Source organism: Bufo gargarizans, chromosome 5 (genome assembly GCF_014858855.1).
Source record: "Bufo gargarizans isolate SCDJY-AF-19 chromosome 5, ASM1485885v1, whole genome shotgun sequence".
NCBI lineage: Eukaryota > Metazoa > Chordata > Amphibia > Anura > Bufonidae > Bufo > Bufo gargarizans.
In genome coordinates this window covers 449633990-449654399 of record NC_058084.1, presented here as the reverse complement: position 1 = coordinate 449654399, position 20410 = coordinate 449633990, and the positions used below count along the sequence as shown (strand labels likewise).

The 20410-nt window shown below is 46.7% G+C and overlaps 1 protein-coding gene across 3 annotated transcripts in view; it reads left to right on the top strand.

The window, feature by feature from the left end:
• The window catches only part of LOC122938531 (macrophage mannose receptor 1-like), a 335729-nt gene that overhangs the window by 71056 nt on the left and 244263 nt on the right, over positions 1–20410 (top strand). For all 3 annotated transcript variants that reach the window (XM_044294084.1, XM_044294083.1, XM_044294085.1), the window contains exons 5-6: positions 9432–9545; positions 10363–10500. In XM_044294084.1, the coding sequence (XP_044150019.1) occupies positions 9432–9545; positions 10363–10500 (252 nt within the window). The remainder of the gene's footprint in view (positions 1–9431; positions 9546–10362; positions 10501–20410) is intronic.

Genomic DNA, 20410 nt, shown 5'->3' with positions numbered 1-20410 from the left:
CGACAATGGGCGTTCGCTTGTCTCTGTATGCGCGATTGCAAACGCTGGTACAATCGCGCATACAGAGCGCTCCATCGCGAATGCTCAGGTGTGAACCCAGCGTTAAGCCTGCTGTGGACTGTGGGTGGAAAACTACTGACCAGGTGAAGGTTTTTTGCACTGTAGACTTTGTGTGGTGCGAACAGGCACCAAAACTGAACACTGTTACTTTTGGCTTGTTTTTCCTATTGTGTGAATAAAACACTGAACTTTGCTTTACAACCTTGTTTTTGACTCTGTACTGCGTCTGCTTACCCTGCCTACCAGAGCGAATCCCCACAATATATATATATATATATATATATTTGTGGTCAGGGCGACGGTCCCTGGAAGAAGGAGCTAGCGCTGACCTCTGGCTGGTGAATGCCGGAAGCCTGTAACGAGGATAGGCCTAAAAGGGGCCCTATCCTAAAGGAAGAGCTATGAAAAGGGGAAGGGAGGGAGGGGTACCTGGCTGCACGTCCCGTCCCTTGTGAACCGAGGAATATATATACAGCCAAGGGGCGGGTCCTCTGCCCCTCCCACAAATTCAGGCTGCACGGCAGCCTTATCTACTTGTGGTCAGGGCGACGGTCCCTGGAAGAAGGAGCTAGCGCTGACCTCTGGCTGGTGAATGCCGGAAGCCTGTAACGAGGATAGGCCTAAAAGGGGCCAAAAAGGAGACACCATTGTGCAGACAGATACTTTATTGTACCGTTACAGGGCAAGAGAACAGAAAGCATTGTGGATTTCTGATTGGAAATCAACGTACCTAGCAAAACATGACGACACCCAGCGCCCCATGCACCCGACGACATGAGGAGGTATCTGGTGCCTTGACGCTGCCCCAATACGAAAGGAGCGCCCCGAGCCGCCTTTCGGGTCCTGACCTAACCCCGCCACTAATGAGCGTACATGTGACATGAACTGAGGCGTGGACCACTATCTGCTGCTGCTGTCTGCAGGGCCACAGACAACCGACGCAGCACCTTGACCGGGCACCAGGCGTTATGCGAGGGGTAGAAAGAACCAGGGTTGGAGGCCCTGTCTGAGCAGACTTGGTAGATGGAATGCTCAGCACAAACAGGTCCTGATGCCAGGTCAAGTGCTGCTTCTGGAGACGACGGACGTTTCGGACGGAGGCGGTGAATTCCCCCGGACGAAGGAACCCGCAACACCCCAGGCAAAGGGCGGCTTAATGATGGTGCTAACCAAGGGCCCAAAAAGATCACCATCCAGAGCCAAGGACAACTGCCTGAACCAGGAGCCGGACATGGGTTGCCGGACCACCAGCCTACTTGCACCGGCTTCCTCAATGCCCCGGAGCGTGGCCTTGATGGCCTGCGATGTAAAGAAAGAGATCCGGGCCGGATTGTCCAACGTGAACTGATGTTGCACCCCCGCCAACTACAGGCGGATGGTATCGTGAGCGAGTCCGAGGTTGGCATGGCAATGCGTGATGAAGGCCATAATGAATGACACATCATCCACGTTGCCCTGTGGATGCCTCTCGGCAAATTTTTCTATACAGATTCCAGCCCGTACGATAGTTCCTGACTGTATTTCAGACAGGCTCTGGTGCGACAGGTGCTTTGCTCAGCTGAACAACGATGTTAGTCCCCCACCAGGTCGCTGTATGCCGGAACGCCTGCCCCCCTGTGTCTGCGAGTGGCATGTGCAGAAAGAAGATATCAATGTTAAACCGGGACAGCGCATCAGCAGTAGTATTCTTGGAACCCTGAATGTGGGAGGAACACCACACCTGAGCAAAACAGGAACCCCACACCCGAGCGAATCCGGGAACGCAACACCCGAGCGAATCGGGGAACATACCAGACCTGAGCGATCCAGAGAACACACCAGACCTGAGCGATCCAGGGAACACACCAGACCTGAGCGATCCAGGGAACACACCAGACCTGAGCGATCCAGGGAACACACCAGACCTGAGCGATCCAGGGAACACACCACCTGAGCGATCCAGCGACACACCAGACCCGAGCGATTCAGGGAACACATCAGACCTGAGCGATTCAGGGAACACACCAGACCTGAGCGATTCAGGGAACCCACCAGACCTGAGCGATTCAGGGAATACACCAGACCTGAGCGATACAGGGAACACCCCAGACCTGAGCGATACAGGGAACACCCCAGACCTGAGCGATTTAGGAAATACACTAGACCTGAGCGATTCAGGGACTACACCAGACCCGAGCGATTCAGGGAACACACCAGACCTGGAACGTTACCCCTAAGTGACTAAGGGGAGGCAGACGCCAGAGTGATTCAGGGAACCTGAACCCTGAGCCACTGAGGGAAGACATGACACATGCGATTTGGGGAACATGCCACCTGTGAATTGGAGAAAACATAACCCTGAGTGATTCAGGGAAGACATGACACCTGCGATTTGGAGATAAACGTTACCCTGAGCGATTCAGGGAAGACATGACACATGCGATTTTGGGAACATGACGCCTGTGAATGAAGAAACATAACCCTGAGCGATTCAGGGAATACTTGACATCTGCGATTCTTGGGGACATGACACCTGTGATATGGAGAAAACATACCCTGAGCGTTTCAGGGACGACATGACACATGCGATTCTTGGGAACATGACACCTGCGATTTGGAAAAAACATAACCTGAGTGATTCAGGGAAGACATGACACATGTGATTTTGGGAACATGACGCCTGTGAACGGAGAACATAACCCTGAGCGATTCAGGGAATACTTGGCATCTGCGATTCTTGGGGATATGACACCTGTGATTTGGAGAAAACATAACCTGAGCGATTCAGGGAAGACATGACACATGCGATTCTTGGGGACGTGCCACCTGTGATTCGGAGAAACATGACACCTGAGCGAAACAAGGAACAAAACCCGAGTGATTCAGGGAAGCCAGACTACGGCGTGCTTCAAGAAATACCGTAAACAAAAACACAAACGCCTGAGCGGTTCAGGGGACGTATGGCCCCTGACTGATTCTAGAAATGCGCATACCGAACGAACCCTGGAATAAAACACCAAACGCACCCTTGCGCAATTTGGCGACCTCAGTGCCTTGGGGACACCGGGCACTTTCCGCTTGCTAGCCACCCCAAGCTCCCCGGGAACAGCCTGCCCCCCCCATGCTGACCCTTGGCGACAGGGACAGCTGGGGTGCTCGTTGGAGGACCAGGCATGGCCAGTAGGAGCGGCGCCAGCCCAGGAAGACAGGGGGTGACCGGGACCCTGCCGCCTGATGGGATAGTTAGGAGGCCATATCCACAGAGAACCTGTCCCTCACCTGAGAACCGCGGCGTCGACTAGTGCCCCCGTACCGACCCCCCCCCCCCCTCCGTACCAGTGAAGCCCAGCACCTGACGGAGGGGGGGGGGGGGGAACGCAGGAGACGCCGTGCGGGTCCCCCGACCGGACTTGCTCTAGTCTGCAGGGAGAGAAGTGGGGGTGCGTCGCACTGCAATTGGGCTCGGCTACCCAGCCGGGACCACCTACCGGAGGCGCCGCGGTCCGGATTCCACGAGGACGCAAAACCGGAAGCGGCATCACGGACGGGCAGGTAAGCCCGACCCTAGACTATGGCCGGGCCTGACGGACCAGAAATTGATACTCACCTGGTTATGGAATTTGATGAAACTTGAATAGATACCGTACTGGAGGCTGGCACCACCGACCGAGGTGGAGGCCTTGTTTATGGAAGGCCGAAGGCACTGAGACCCTCCAACGTGCTGCTGTACAAACAAAGAACAATGTATGAAAATCTAAATGCCCTGGGAATATTACCAACCTGGTTGTGTTGGGCCGTACAGTCTGCCCCTAAGGGTAAAAGAAAACATGGCCTAAATGCTTCAGGCAAAACAATGATGAGCCAACAAACCAGGATAACATGACCCCCCCGGGCGTGCTGCTAGGTCATGCATGCTGCTATGGGCGGATGCGTGCCAAGATTGGTGAAAAGACCCCTTGGACGTACTTAGACAGGACACCATGCCGCCGGGGCGGCTGACGCGACATTGCCTGAACGCTTCAGACAGACGTGCAACAACAGACGAGTAAGACAACCTGGACGTACCAGACAGGACCACGTGCCACCGGGGTGGCGGACGTAACATTTGCCCGAACGTTTCAAGCAGACGTGCAACAGGAGATGAAAATGACAACCTGGACGTTCCAGGCAGGACCACGTGCCACCGGCGTGGCAGACATACTTTGCCTGAACGCTTCAAGCAGACGTGCAACAGGAGACGAGTATGACAACCTGGATGTTCCAGGCAGGACCACGTGCCACCGGCGTGGCAGACATACTTTGCCTGAACGCTTCAAGCAGACGTGCAACAGGAAACGAGTATGACAACCTGGATGTTCCAGGCAGGACCACATGCCACCGGCGTGGCAGACATACTTTGCCTGAACGCTTCAAGCAGACGTGCAACAGGAGACGAGTATGACAACCTGGACGTTCCAGGCAGGACCACGCGTCACCGGAGTGACCAACATAATAACGCCTGAACGCTTCAAGCGGACGTACCACATGAGACGAAAAGACACCCTAGATGATCCAGGCAGGACAATGTGCCACTGGAGTGGCGGACGTAACATTGCCTGACCGCTTCAAGCAGACGCACCACAATAAACAAAATGACAACCTGGGGTTCCAGGCAGGACTACATGCCACCGGCGTGGCGGACGCAACAATGCCTGAACGCTTCAAGCAGACGTACCACAATAGACAAGTGACAACCTGGACGTTCCAGGCAGAATCATGCGTCACCGGGGTGGCCGGCAGCATAGTGCCTGAACGTTTCAAGCAAACGAGCAACGAGAGAGAGACGGGTATGACAACCTGAACATGCCAAGAGGGACCACCTGCCACTGGTGCGGCGGACATCACATATGGGACGTGTGAACGTGCCTGCGGCCAAACCCCCGTGACACCTACCATACCCGTATAGAAATCAGGACCTACCACCTACTGCAAGTAAGGAATCCTTGGCATGGAGTGGAGCGTCAGATAACTGACCAGAGGCAGACACTGCAATATGATGAAGCATGACAACAATAAATATATATATATATATATATATATCTTTTTTTTTTTTTTTTTTTTTTTTCAACCAAGCTTTCCACAGAACACGGGCCCTGCTGTTCCCGTACGGAGAGCCCCACAACACCACTCTAGAGCAGGTAAAGTAAAATATATATCGAAGCTTGGGGTCTTCATATCTGACAATCACAGCTCAGTGAGGCCGCTGGTTAAAGTACAGTAGAAGCAGATCTATGTGGTATAGTTGGACAGTGGAACCGTAGTGGCGAATGTACTTTTTTTTTTTTTTTTGCACATACCTAATACTATGCCACCAAATAAGGCCGTGCGATGCACCAGGATGCTGCCACCCTGGCCAGGAACCTAATGTGCGCCGTGAAAGGAGCCTGTGCATATTCCCTGCCGTATGAAGCAGGGTGATGACCTGTCATGCAGGGACACCTGCCGTGCTGCTGAAAGAAAACAGAATGGAGCACGGCCAAGCAAGAGTTAAATGGAACACTGATGCCACCGGACCCCCCCTGATCGCGCCTTATGGGAGATCATACCGTGAATGTGATTGCTCAATGCGTTGACCATAAATGACAGCGGCTCCCCCGGCTGCAGGAGGGGCCCACTGGTACGGCGCGTGTGTTGCCGGGGGGCGGGGCCGCCGCGCGTACCTAGCAACCGGCACTCGCGGCCGCCCCCTGAACATGCGCCTGCACGAGACTGGCCAGCGCCGCCCGACCTGGATGTGAGCCGGCCAAGGCACTCCCCCCAACGGACATCGGCTTCCACCGCACCGGGGTAGGTACAACACCAGCCGCGCGCCCGCCTCTGCTGCCGCTGCCCGGCACCGGCTTCCTAACTTACCTGAGACCGCACGAGCCGCTGGACGCCGACCTGTCCTGATACTCACCCAAACCCTTGTTGAAAAATGCGGGACGTGCAGGAACCAGACGTAACCGGAAGTACCTGGCTGCACGTCCCGTCCCTTGTGAACCGAGGAATATATATACAGCCAAGGGGCGGGTCCTCTGCCCCTCCCACAAATTCAGGCTGCACGGCAGCCTTATCTACATATATATATATATATACAGCCCCCTTTACCCAAAATCAAAATGCTTAACCAATGAAAAAAACATCATAATAAAATAGAAAAATATTGTCATATGGCATAATGGGAAAAAATAACCTCCCAATTCACCTTTTTTTGTCACTTTAAATCCCCAGATTTTATTTATAAAAAAATGATCAATAAGTCACACACTTCAAAATTATTGTATCGCTGAAAAGTACAGATCACCCAGCAAAGAAAGAGGCCTTACACAACTCTGTATGCATAACAACCAAAAAAGTTATAGGGGGCAGAATATGATGATGAAAAAAAATGATGAAAAAAAATTATTTTTTTCAAGGTTATGCATTTTTTTGTGTGGTAACATTGTAATCGTACTGACTGGGAGAATGAAGCTAATAGGTCAATTTTACTGCAAAATGAGCGCCATACAAAATCCCAAAAAACTGTAGCAGAATTGCTTTTTTTTCTCGATTCCACGCCATTTGGAATTTCATTCCCGCTTCCCACTACGTTGTATGCAACAATAAATGGTTCTATTAGAAAGTACAACTTGTCCAGCCAAAAATAAGCCCTCATAAGGCTAAGTGAATGGAAAAATAAAAACGTTATGGCTCTGGGAAGAAGAAGTGTGAAAAAGGAAAATGCAAAAATTGAAAATTGCCCTGTCCTCTAAGGGTTAAAGGTGCCAAGCAGCCATTAACAATGAAGGACTGTACAGTTTGGTCTTCATTATTAAATGAAAGGCAGCTGCAGGCTAATTGGCCGTGCGTTTCTTCATCGCAGCACGGCTGCTTCGTGTGCCCATACCTAAAAGGGCTTCTGTCACCCCACTAAAGTCTTTTTTTTTGGGCTACTTATAATCCCTATACCGCTATATATCATATACATAATGTTATTAATCATTTTGGTTCAGTAGTTATTTAAAAAAACAGACTTTTATCATATGCAAATTACCTGTCTACCAGCAAGTAGGGCGGCTACTTGCTGGTAGCAGCCGCATCCTCCTTTCATAATGACGCCCCCTCCTCATGTTGATTTGACAGGGCCAGCGAACGGGCTCGTTCCCTGGCTGGCCTTGTCTGCATTCAAAATCTGGCGCCTGTGCCGTACCTGTCTTCAGTTGGCGCAGGCGCACTGAGAGGAGGACGCTCGCTCGGCCGCTCTTTCCACAGTGCGCCTGCGCCGGGTGTAGATGTGACGTCATCGGCGCAGGCGCATTGAGGATGGAGCGGCCGAGCGAGCGTCCTCCCCTCAGTGCGCCTGCGCCGACTGAAGACAGGTACGGTGCAGGCGCCAGCTTTTGAATGCAGACAGGGCCAGCCAGAGAACGAGCGCGTTCGTTGGCCCTGTCAATCAACATGAGGAGGGGGCGTCTTTATGAAAGGAGGATGCGGCTGCTACCAGCAAGTAGCCGCCCTACTTGCTGGTAGACAGGTAATTTGAATATGATAAAAGTCCGTTTTTTTTATTAACTACTGAACCAAAATGATTAATAACATTATGTATTGATATATCGCAGTATAGGGATTATAAGTAGCCAAAAAAAAAAAAATGACTTTAGTGGGGTGACAGAAGCCCTTTAAGGCCTCTTGTACACGGCGTATTGTGCCCTGCAAATTACGTTCCCCAATGCACGAAACGGATGCACAACATTCGTGTGCAAGAGGCCTAAAGCAGAGTGGCCTGGGTATACCTGATTTATAGCTTTCTTGACAAATTAATTTGTAACAAATTGAATTTCTTGGGGAACTTTGGCAGAACTGCCAAATCAAATTTTTTAAAACTTTGCTCATCTCTAAGCATAACATCACAAACTATTTGCAGATACCCCCTGTATTGGGTTACTGCACATACCTACTAACCAGTGTATTATAAATTCCTGGTCTGCCCCAAGCCTGCCCACGAATGCTCACTCCTGGGTTGGGTTTACATAAGTCCCCCCCCCCCATCTGATCTGTCCCAAACCCACCCAGGAATACCCACGTCTGGATTTCCATAAACCGAGTTTTCGGAACACAATCCTGGTAACTGTAGCCCTGTCCCCTCAGCTTTCATTGTTCAAGAGCAGAATATGAAATGTTAGCTGCATTGTGATTGGTTACTGTGCACAACAAAGAGAGTTTTCATAAATTTGCTGTTATGTTTGAAGGAAGCCTTAGGGCTCGTGCACAATAACATGTGCCGTCTGTTCTGTGCATTGGGGACCTCAAATTGCAGTCCTCAATGCACGGGCACTGTCCATGTGGCTGGCGAAGACTGATGCAGTCCCATTCAATTTGCATGGGTCTGTGATTCGTCCTCACCGCAAAAAAATAGAACAAGTTCTATTTTTTTGCGGTGCGGAGGCATGGAGAGAAACCCCATGGAAGCACTCCATAGTGCTCACATGGGTTCTGCGCCTCCATTCTGCACCTCACCTTCTGGATCCATAATGCGGTGCCCAAACAGCCGATGCCTGTATATAGCAGACTGGCTGTTTGCGGGCAGCAATAGGGGCCTGGCTGGCTTATGTTCATGTGCATGAGCCCTTAGGGTGTGTTCACACAACAGAATTTTCATGTTGTTTTCAACACATTCTGGGGCAAAACCCCTGGGGATTCTGCATTTGCAGTAAGCCGGATTGGTGACTAAGTGCACTGGCGCAATATTAATAGTTTTTAGTTCGTGACGCCAATTGCAGCTTGCGCAGGTACTGTAGAAGGGCCCTTTAAGATGTTATAGCTAACGTACCAGGTGAGGAATGCCAGAGGGGGATAGTGTCTCTGTGTAGTAGGTATGGTAGTGTCAACTGTGTCTCCTACCTTGGTACGGCTGGACTCCTGGATCCTGGCTCACTTGCAATAAAATTGAGTGTGGTCAGTAGGAGTAATGGTGGAATGATTGAGATCCCGACAGGAGATATAATCCAACTTGTCTTTACTGAATGGCAACAGATATCCATACGAGTTACAGCAATAGTCTTGGGTCCCAGCAGGTATTGGCAATATGGGCAGGAATCTATATATATTCTGCTTCTTGTCATATGCCTAGAGAATCTGGCAGGTATTTATCTTCTGCTATGTCTGTCTTCTGCTTGGTTTGGGCCCGACTAGCTGCGGAGGAATTTGGCTTCTCCTGGACTCTGGATTTGTACTCACAGGACTGCTCGCAGGGAAGGATGTCTTCCTGGAGATCTGTAGTGTGCATTCGGCCTAACTGATATAAAAATAACTGACCAAATAACTGATGTGTGAACCCAGCCTAAGCTCTATGTAGTCCATTGTTATTTGCCTATATATTCTCTATCCTGCAGGGTTAACACATGGCCTCACCACAGCCTTATGGATCGGGCTCAATAGGCTGGACGTTAATGCTGGCTGGAGATGGGATGGTGGAAGTCCTTTTAGATATCTCAACTGGCTTCCAGGTGAATGTTGAGGTTGATCTTTGAATAGTAATTAACAAAAAAACATTTAGGCCCCTTTCACACGGGCGAGAATTCCACGCGGGTGCAATGCGTGAGGTGAACGCATTGCACCCGCACTGAGTCCGGACCCATTCACTTCAATGGGGTTGTTCAGATGAGCAGTGATTTTCACGCATCACTTGTACGTTACGTGAAAATCGCAGCATGTTCTATATTCTGCGTTTTTCACGCAACGCAGGCCCCATAGAAATGAATGGGGATGCGTGAAAATCGCAAGCAAGTGCGGATGCAATGCGATATACACGCATGGCTGCTGTTAGATGATCCAACTTTATTGAGAGCACATGTCCTTAAGTCCTCACGCACACGACCGTTCTGTTTTTTAGGGTCCGCAAACTGCGGATCTGCAAAAAACAGAAACTGTCCGTGTGCCTTCCGCAATTTGCAGAACGGAACGGGCGGCCCATTGTAGAAATGCCTATTCTTGTCCACAAAACGGACAAGAATAGGACATGTTATATTATTTTTGCGGGGCCACGGAACGGAGCAACAGATGCGGACAGCACTCGGAGTGATGTCCGCATCTTTTGCGGCCCCATCGAAGTGAATGGGTCCGCACCAAAGCCGCAAAAAAACTGCGGCTCAGATGTGGACTCGAACAACGGTCGTGTGCATGAGGCCTAAAAAAATAATAATACACATACACACAATATAATTTTTATAAAAAATGTGGAGCCGGCAATTGTATCTAATAAAACTATACATATAAGAGAAATCAAGGTTAGATTTTTTACTGATATTTGTCTCTTCCTTTAAGGAAATCCATCGGAAGAATCAGATTGTGTAGCATTGAATGCTGGAAAAAACGCAAAGTGGGAAAACAAGGAATGCATGCAAAAGCTGGGCTATATCTGTAAAAAAGACAACAGCAAGAGCTCTGATGTCCCCTCTCCCGGTAAGCAACAATGATATTTGAGACCGAAAGTAGCAGGGGCGTATACAGATCCTATAGCAAAACTTAGCATGGGCCCCCTGCTCCACCTAGTTTCCCAGTATGTGTACATCAAACACTACTAGGCAATGCTGACTGTGTAAGCCATGTACAGGGGTGGGCTCCCCAGGATACAGCGAGGTCACGAATGGGGGAAGCAACTCTGACACCAGTTTTGCCAAAACCGTGTTTTACTTAAATGTGGTAATGAACACAACCACAGATGCTGGGTACACACAAATAAATTTACATACTCCCATCCAGGAGGCCGAGACCCTTGTGTGGCAGGCGCCAGGGGTGGACATACTGCCTGTGCAGCTGGTTCAGCTGCACAGGGGCCCAGAGTGTGAGGGGGGGGCCCAGCCTGGACTGGCCCACTGGGGAGATCGTGACTAACAAATGAGCTTTCTGAGTTGCAGGTAAGCTCCTACAACTGTGCGATTGCACACAATAGGAAAAGTAGCTGGCTGCAGTGGGGCCCCCTTCCTGAACTTCAGAGGGACTGAGAGATGATCTGCTGGTCAGGGGCTGAATAGCAGCGCTGATTCGTAGGAGGGCTGGTAGGTTTTAGTGTAATCAGCACTCCTGGTCAGTAAGGCTGGATCCACAGGGTCTGATTTTTAACAAATTGCGGCAAAAAAACACAGCATTTTGCCGTGATTTTATCAAAAATAGGACCTTACTGACCAGGAGATGGAGAGCTGATTGGTCTACAAACTGTCACTCAAAAGCACTGACAGCCTCTCCTCCAATGAGCCAGCTCTGCTAGAAGGAAGGAAGGGCTGCTGCTGTGTGGAGACCGAGCCCTGCTACTGAGAGGGGGAGGAGCCTGAGCCTGCTACTGATAGGGGGAGGAGCCTGAGCCTGCTACTGAGAGGGGGAGGAGCCTGGCTGAGGACACAAGAACCAGCAATACAGAGCAGGAGGTGGGGAAGGGATCTATATGTAATGTAGTGTAAAAGAGTGCCTGCCCTGCATGTATGACAGTTGTGTGTATGTGAGAGTGCCTGCATGTATGACAGTGTGTGTATGTGAGTGCATGCATCTATGACAGTCTGTGTATATGAGAGTGCCTGCATGTATGACAGTCTGTGTATGTGAGAGTGCCTGCATGTATGACAGTCTGTGTATGTGAGAGGCCCTGCATTTATGACAGTCTGTGTATGTGAGAGGCCCTGCATTTATGACAGTCTGTGTATGTGAGAGTGGCTGCATGTATAACAGTGTGTGTATGTGAGAGTGCCTGCATGTATGACAGTCTGTGTATGTGAGAGTGCCTGCATGTATGACAGTCTGTGTATGTGAGAGTGCCTGCATGTATGACAGTGCGTGTATGTGAGAGTGCATGCATGTATGACAGTCTGTGTATGTGAGAGTGCCTGCATGTATGACAGTCTGTGTATGTGAGAGTGCCTGCATGTATGACAGTGTGTGTATGTGAGAGTGCATGCATGTATGACAGTCTGTGTATGTGAGAGTGCCTGCATGTATGACAGTCTGTGTATGTGAGAGTGCCTGCATGTATGACAGTGTGTGTATGTGAGAGTGCATGCATGTATGACAGTGTGTGTATGTGAGAGTGCCTGCATGTATGACAGTCTGTGTATGTGAGAGTACATACATGTATGTGAGAGTGCCTGTGAGTATGTGTGAAAAAGACCCATTCATTTCAATGGGGCTGTAAATGATGCAGACAGCACACTGTGTGTTGTCCGCATCCGTACTTCTGTTCCTTGGCCCTGCAAAAAAGATAGAACATGTCCTATTCTTGTCTGCAATTGCGGACAAGAATCAGCATTTTCCATTTCATCCACCATGACGGCCCACAATGAGATTGACCCTTGACCTCTGAAAGGAGGGGTCTCGCTGGACCAGATTTGTAAAGCCGCAACCTGGTCAAGCGCAAATACTTTTGTAAGACATTATCGTCTTAATCTTCCGGACTCAAATGAAGCTCTTTTCGGCCGGAGGGTTTTACAGGCGATATCCCCACCCACTTAGTTATCTGATATATCTCATTGTGGGCCGTCATGGTGGAGGAAATGGAAAAACCGCAATTAGACTTACCGGTAATTCAGTTTCCTTGAATCCACCATGACGGCCCATACTATTCCCCTTGCCAAAAAATAAAATACAAATATATATATATAAAATACATAAAGATAAATAGGAGTTTATGGGTATGGATCAATATCCTTTTACTTTTTGTTCCACCTTTCGGGTAATTTGTAAAGCACTAAGGAGGTGGAGGTGTGGGGGGTTCTTAAAGCGAACCTTTCACCAGGATTTCACTTAATAAACTATTACCAGTACCTTATAGATCATCCTCATTGTGTTTCAATGCATTCTTGTGCCGCTTTCTTGGGATGGATATTCATGAAAAAAACGACTTATAAAGTCCTGTCTCCAGCTCCTGAAGTCACGCTAGAAGTCAAGGAGGTAGCCCTTCCCTCACTCCGGGCTGTACCTCCCCTGACCTAACGCCGCCTCTAAGTAGTGTAACTGACACCCGGCTCAGTCGCCGGGACCGCGCTTGTACAGGCGGCGCATGCGCCGTCGGACTTGAGCGCGATCCTGTAACTGAATCGCGCGCGAGGAAGAGAAGACAGGCAGGTATCGGGGACGGCGCATGCGCGATTCAGTTACAGGATCGCGCTCGAGTCCGACGGCGCATGCGCCGCCTGTACAAGCGCGGTCTCGGCGACTGAGCCGGGTGTCAGTTACACTACTTAGAGGCAGGCGTTAGGTCAGGGGAGGTACAGCCCGGAGTGAGGGAAGGGCTACCCCCTTGACTTCTAGCGTGACTTCAGGAGCTGGAGACAGGACTTTATAAGTCGTTTTTTTCATGAATATCCATCCCAGGAAAGCGGCACAAGAATGCATTGAAGCACAATGAGGATAATCTATAAGGTACTTGTAATAGTTTATTAAGTCAAATCCTGGTGAAAGGTTCGCTTTAAACTCTCTGTGTTCCTGCCCCTACAGAGGTCAAGGGTCAATCTCATTGTGGGCCGTCATGGTGGATTCAAGGAAACAGAATTACCGGTAAGTCTAATTGCAGTTTTTCCATCATAGGACGCACGCGGGCAGTCTCCGTGTTTTGCGGATCAGCAATTTTCGAACTGCAAAACACATATGGCTGTCTAAATGGTCCCTTAGGCTGGCACCATAAGGTGGCTGTGGCTGCAACACACATTGTGCAGCCAAAGCCTGAAGCAACACTACGCTACACCGCAACTAATTCTTCAGCTTTCATTCTTTCTTCTACATTCAACAATTACTTCTTTCTAATTCCCTTTGCCAAACGTTGAATTCAAGCTACTACGTTTATGACTGTATTCCATTTTGAACATCTGGCTAGTCTTTCAAGTATGTCATTTTGACACTTGGCAGCAGTGCTCAATGTTTGTACAACTTTTACTTCTGGATCACCCATAGACAATTCTGTGTAACTGGGCATGATTTCCTTTTCCCAAAGGAACTCTGGACCGGTGAACCAGTTTGAATTTTTCAATTCTGTCCATTCGGGCCTCTTGAAGCATGATCTGCTGTGTTATGCTTTGTGTCAATGTGATGCCAATGTTCCAGATTTGTTATTTCCCGAATTTTCTCAACTCTGTTGGCGACAAAGATATGGAATCTTCGAGCTTCATTGTTTATATATCCTAGGACAACTTGTGAGTCCGTCTAAACATGTTCTTCATCTATTTTCAATTCCAATTCTTCTCTCAGAAACTTGCTTACTCATGCTGAAACTACAGTTGCTGTCAGTTCAAGTCTTGGTATTGTCTGAATACTTGTAGGTGCAACTCTGGCCTTCCCCATAACCAGGGCACAGTGTATCTTTTTGTCTCCTATTACTCTGATGTAGGAGCACTGACCATAACCATAACTACTGGCATCTGAAAAATGATGGTCTATTTTCTTGTACTTTACGAAATCATGAGGTACAAAACACCTGGGTATCCGAACTTTTCTCAAGTTTTGCAAGTCTCTTATCCAACTCTCACACCTTGGCCTCAAATTTTCAGGAATGGACTCATCCCTTCCCAATTTCTGTCTGCAAAATTCTTGCAGTATTTATTTTGCTCTGAGGTTTACTGGGGCCAAGAATCCCAATGGATCAAATATAGAAGCCACTGCTGAAAGAATGGTTCGTCTAGTTGCAACTTTCTCTTCAATAGATACTTCAAAGAAGAACTTGTCGTTCTCTACATTGCATCCCAATCCAAGTACGTTCTGAACTGGAAGATGATCATAATTGAGATCTACATTCTTCATATCTACATTCTTCATTGTTGCTGCACGTTCAGAGTCACTGATGGATTCCAGTACCTGTCTGTTGTTTGAGATGAATTTGTGAAGGCGCAAGTTTCCTCTTGCACATAACTCTTGGCTTTCTTTTACTAGTTTGATTGCAGATGCTGTGGACTCTAGCCTTTTAAGACCATCATCTACATATAAGTTTTTCTTCAGAAAATTTGTTGCTGATGGGCGATCCTTTTCATTTTGATTAGCCAGGTACTTCATACCATAATTGGCGCAACCTGGAGATGATGCTGCTCCAAACAAGTGTACTTTCATTCTGTATTCTACTGGCTCTGTATCTGTATCTCCATCCTCCCACCATAGAAACCTCAGAAAGTCTCTATCTTCATTTTTCACATGAAACTGGTGGAACATCTTTTTAACGTCACACATGACCGCTACGGGATACTTTCTGAATCTACAGTTTACTCCAGGCAGAGTGTTTGTAAGATCTGGTCCTTTTAGTAGATAATCATTCAATGCAACACCATTGTATTTTGCTGGGCAATCAAATACTACTCTAATCTTATCTGGTTTCTTTGAGTGGTAAACACCTTGATGTGGGATGTACTACATTTCTCCTTCTTTAGGTTGGTTATTAACTTTCTCTGCAAGTCCTTCTTCAAGGATGCCTTCCATGAATTTCAAATAATCCAGCTTGAATTTGGGATCTCTTCCCATCTTTTTCTTCAAACATTTCAATCTTGCTAGGGCAAGATTTCTGTTATTTGGCAGACGAGGTCGTTCTCTAAAAAGTAAGGGCATTTCAAGATGACCTTGTTGATTCTGCTGAATACTTTCTTCTAGAGTGTGTATGAACTTTGTCTTCTTGAGATGCACTCTTTTCTTTAGAACTTATGTCTGCAAAGTCGGATTCAAGGATCTTGATTACTTTTGCTGGATTTACAGTTTGTAACTCTTGGACAGATATTCGATGACACCATCCTGTCACCTGTCTTGAGTTTGCGATCTGCTGTTTTCCTCCAACAACACCCCATCCTAGATCTGTTTGAACAGCATAGGGTTCACCCTTTCCTCCTGTGATTACCTTTCGTGGTACCAAGGCTTCCGGACAATCGTAGCCTATTAACAGTCCAACACCAAACTCCTTCAGCGGGGACATTTCATGAGCTATGACAGATAGGTGCTCCCATTCATTGGCTGTTTCACAGGTAGGTATGTGTTATCGATCTAGAGGTATATCATCTTTTGTATAGCTGGAGGTAGATCCAATGTGAAGTTTGAATAAAGTCCTCTAACTCTCATTCTTTTGACCCTTTGACTGTTCACTAATATGTCTCTCCCCGTCATTGTGGTGAGTTTGAGTGTCACTGGTTCTGTAGCCACTTGATCAATGAAGGTGACATCACTATGGGCATCCAGTAGCGCATAGGCATATACCTTCTTGTTCCTCCTTTTAGGATTTAATATGCACACTGGTACAACCATTGATGTGCCATTGCTTTCTCCTTCCTTCACTCTGCAAGAAAATACTGATACTTTCTTTTCTTCCTCAGTATCTTTAGGTATTGAGGATTTATTTTTCTTTGGATGTTCTTCATGCAGTGGTGTAGGATGGCGTCCTTTGCAAACGCTGCATGTGGCCTTTTTTCTTACACTCCTTAGTAACATGGCCTTTTCTTAGGCATCCGAAACACAGTTGGTTATCCAGCACAAATGTTTTCTTTTCTTCTGGGGACTTCGCCTTCAATTGTTGGCACTTATGTATGGAGTGGTTCTCTCCACAGAACATACACTTGAAGGTAGGCTGAAGATTTGTTGGTTCTGACTCTCTACTGATACCAGTAGTGACTTTGAACTTGCTCTGGTAGGTATCTGGACCTTTAGCTGCTGTGTTGGTTGCAAAGCGAGTTGTTTGTGCACATCTTATCTCTCTTACAGGTCTTTTCTTCTAAGGATTTTAAGACGTAAGATGATGTTACTGGATTACATGCTATCCGTGCTTCCTCATTGACAAACTCGGAGAACTTTTTAGAAATTGGGAAGTTCTTACCTAGATCTAATTGTTTAGTCACATAGCGATTCCATCTAGAAGCCACTTCTTCAGGTAGCTTAGTTAGCATCCTATGGTTTTCTAGATAGTCGTTCAGTACTTCTAGACCTTGAACATGTGGGATGGTATTCCTTAGGATCTATTTTAGGCCAGTTATTCAATTTCTCTCTAAAGGCTCTTTGTACTAAGAAAGGATGACCATATATTGCATTACATTTTTCCCAAGCTTGTTTGTAGGCTTCTTCGTCTTTTCTATAGACGTTACCTTTAAAAACGTCCTTGGCTTCTCCACCAACATATCTCTGAAAGTAGAATAACTTGTCACTAGAACTAGGCCTCTCTTGGTTTTTATGTGCAGGGATGGAAGGATAATAACTTATTTCTTCACTACATGCTTAAGATTTCCTTCCATTCTGGGTATATGAAGGAAAGTAGGAGTCTGCTTCTTCACTTAACACAGATTTGAACCTTTGACTACTCTGACTCATATCCTCCTCATGTACTCTGAGTCTGGCTTCTATGATCTTAACTTCTTTCTGCCTTTCCATATTTTTCATCTGTTGGGGCTGTGCCTCGATTTCTGCTTCCATTTGATGGCGCTGTGCCTCCATTTGATGGCGTTGTGCATCCATTTCAGCTATTCGTTGGCGCTGCGCCTCGATGGCAGCTACCATCTCAATTTCTGCTTTCTTGACAGCAAGTTGTTCAGCTAATTCCTTTCTTTTTGTTGAAGTACTTGAGGACTCCGATATGGAGGCGGCACTTCTGCTAGCAAAGGATGTCCCAATTGTAATTGTGGTTCCACCTAAGAACCTAGCATAGTCTCTCATAAAAAGCTTGTTCATTCTACTTCTTGCTTTAACTTAATCATAGTTTTCTGCAGATGATAGTTCTCTCATGAGCTTTACTAAATCTTTAGTGACCGCAGTGCATGTGTCCATGTTCCTTACAATATCCTGGGAAGGTGTCGTAAACGACCGCAGGTTGACATATGCTGCCATAAGCTCTGATTCAGATTCTTCTACAGTCTCTACCATATCACTCAAGTTGTATGCTTTCTTGTTTCAGCTTTCTATCAAGGTCTTTAATGTATAATTTCCACTTACCATACATTTTCAAACTTTTTCTCTTTTAATGCTACTTCTTGCTCCATATTTTCCAGCATCTTTGGGGTCGGTTTTCTGGCATGTGATGAAAATCTTAGTTCATCTGTTTGGGCAATTTTTGTTTGAGGCAAGACTAATGATGCATCAGACTCTTCTACCTCAGACAACTTCCATTGCTCTTCAAATTCTACCCTCTCCATCTTTGCATCCTCTAATAGTGGCATGGTAATACTAGGCTCAGACATTTTACTTTAAATACTATAACAATCAATAATAATAATAATAAAGGACCTTTCACTTTAAAATCAATATTGATAAATGCAGAAATAAATGACTTTCACTTTAAATGCAATAACAATAGATGCAGGCAATAAATGACTTTCACTTTAAATACTTTAGAGTCCATGTAATAATAACTGTGCTTTGTTTTACTTTAAAGTAAACAGTAGGTTTAAAGAGCACACCAAATGCTTGAAATAACTTCTTTATTAACTTCAACTTTACTTCATATATAACACTGCCTCCGCAGCAGATAGACCATGTACATAACATGTGGTGAGTAAAGTATCATAAAATGGCGTCATGCATAAGATGGTGGTTCAACTGTTCAATCTTGTCATTCAACATAAAATGCAGGATATATTTCTCTCGAGTATCTGTACTCTCACTTTAAGTTATTTAAGCACTTTATGATCTCTCTGAGAGTTATATCTGAGGTCTAACTAATAGTTCTGCTTGCTCAACTTAGTTTGCAGTAGGGAATTGCTTATGATCTGGTATAAGCAGTTTGCAGTTTGTATGGAATCTGGTTTTTATGCTTGCAATTTGTATTTGAAATTTGGAACTGTAAGTAAACACATATATAACTGGTTCAGTATACAGTTCTAATCACAATACTAACAATATAAACATTATAAAACTGTTCTAAATACCTATTTGGTATTAAACTGGACTCTGACTGGAACTGTGTGTCTTTTCAGCTCCTCTCTCTGGTGAACAATGATTCCAGCAGCTCCTGCTAGGGGAATTCCCAGACAGGTTGTGTGTGATGCTGAATGTGATCGGTGTTTTCTGTTTCTGCTGTGTCACTGAGCTTACCTTACATTACAAAGTGAATCTTAAAGGCATATTATCTTTTTCTGCTTCTGTGAACACAAAATATCAGTTATGACATCCAAAACATGATGTCACAGTAAATAACTCTGCTTTTGTCTTTAACACATAAACATAGGAACTGTATTAAGGTTATTAGCAGGTCTAGCTGTATACACATATAAGCTATACTAGCAACCTAGGACAGGTCTTAGCTGGCCAGTTACACCTTGTGCTCTACAGTGCGGTGCCCTCCGGTGGATGCTGGAGGTAAAAGTGGTGTATTTACCTATTGGCGGGCTCAAATATACCAGTTGCATCTTAATCGTTATTACCCTAGAGTCAGAAACAATTATTTGGGTGCGTGGTGCGGGCTAGCCTGCGGTACAGCACAACAGCTTACAATCTTATTATATGCTATTGCAGTGATGGCAAACCTTTTAGAGACCAAGTGCTCAAACAGCAACACAAAACCCACTTATTTATCGCAAAATGCCAATGCGGCAAGTTAACCTGAATACTACAGTACAATAAAGTGTATATTCCATGTACTTTATCATTTAGCTATAAAAGCCTGCCTACGTTCAGTGCACTGCCTGTGCTGTTCATAGTGCGCCCTATGCTAATGAATGGCAGGAAAAGTCTAACTCATATTGGTACACCATAGACTTATTCCAGGGCACAGGTGCGCATAGAGAGGGCTCTGAGTGCCGCCTCTGGCACCCGTGCCATAGGTTCACTACCACTGTGCTATAGTATTCCCCCAACAACTGATCAAATAACATGTGCCTATAGTGTTTCTCCTGAATAAACACCAGCCTGGCTTAAATTCATTGTGATGCTTCTCAGCACTCAGTGTTATCTGGCCTTTAAACTTGAAGTCCTTGTTATTAGCAATTAACAATACTTGTGGCCTGACACAAACAGAAAACCTAATTAACGGACTACAGGCCTGGTCTCTGTCTCTAGGCGCCAAAACTGTAATGAAGTACGTGCACGATTAGTCTTACTGACCCGGATACACTTTCTATAAGCTGGTGACTGTGGACGAAACAAGGATTTATACAACAAGCGTGCAGTACCGCAGTATCTGTGGCTTTACTCCTCAGCTCTCATCTGTGTTACTGGCAGCAGTTCCCCTTCCTCTGGACACTATCAGGGTCATTGACATGTTCAGTTCAGGTAGGTACTCTGGCCACCATGCCTTTTGGCTGTCCTCAAGAGTCCACAGCATCAGGAGCAAGTTGCGTTTGAATCGCTTGCATGCACTATTTCCTTGGGGGTGATACTGGAACATTTGATCCCATACAGTTGGTACAGCTCATTCATTGGAGTACCCTGAAAACATGCCCCC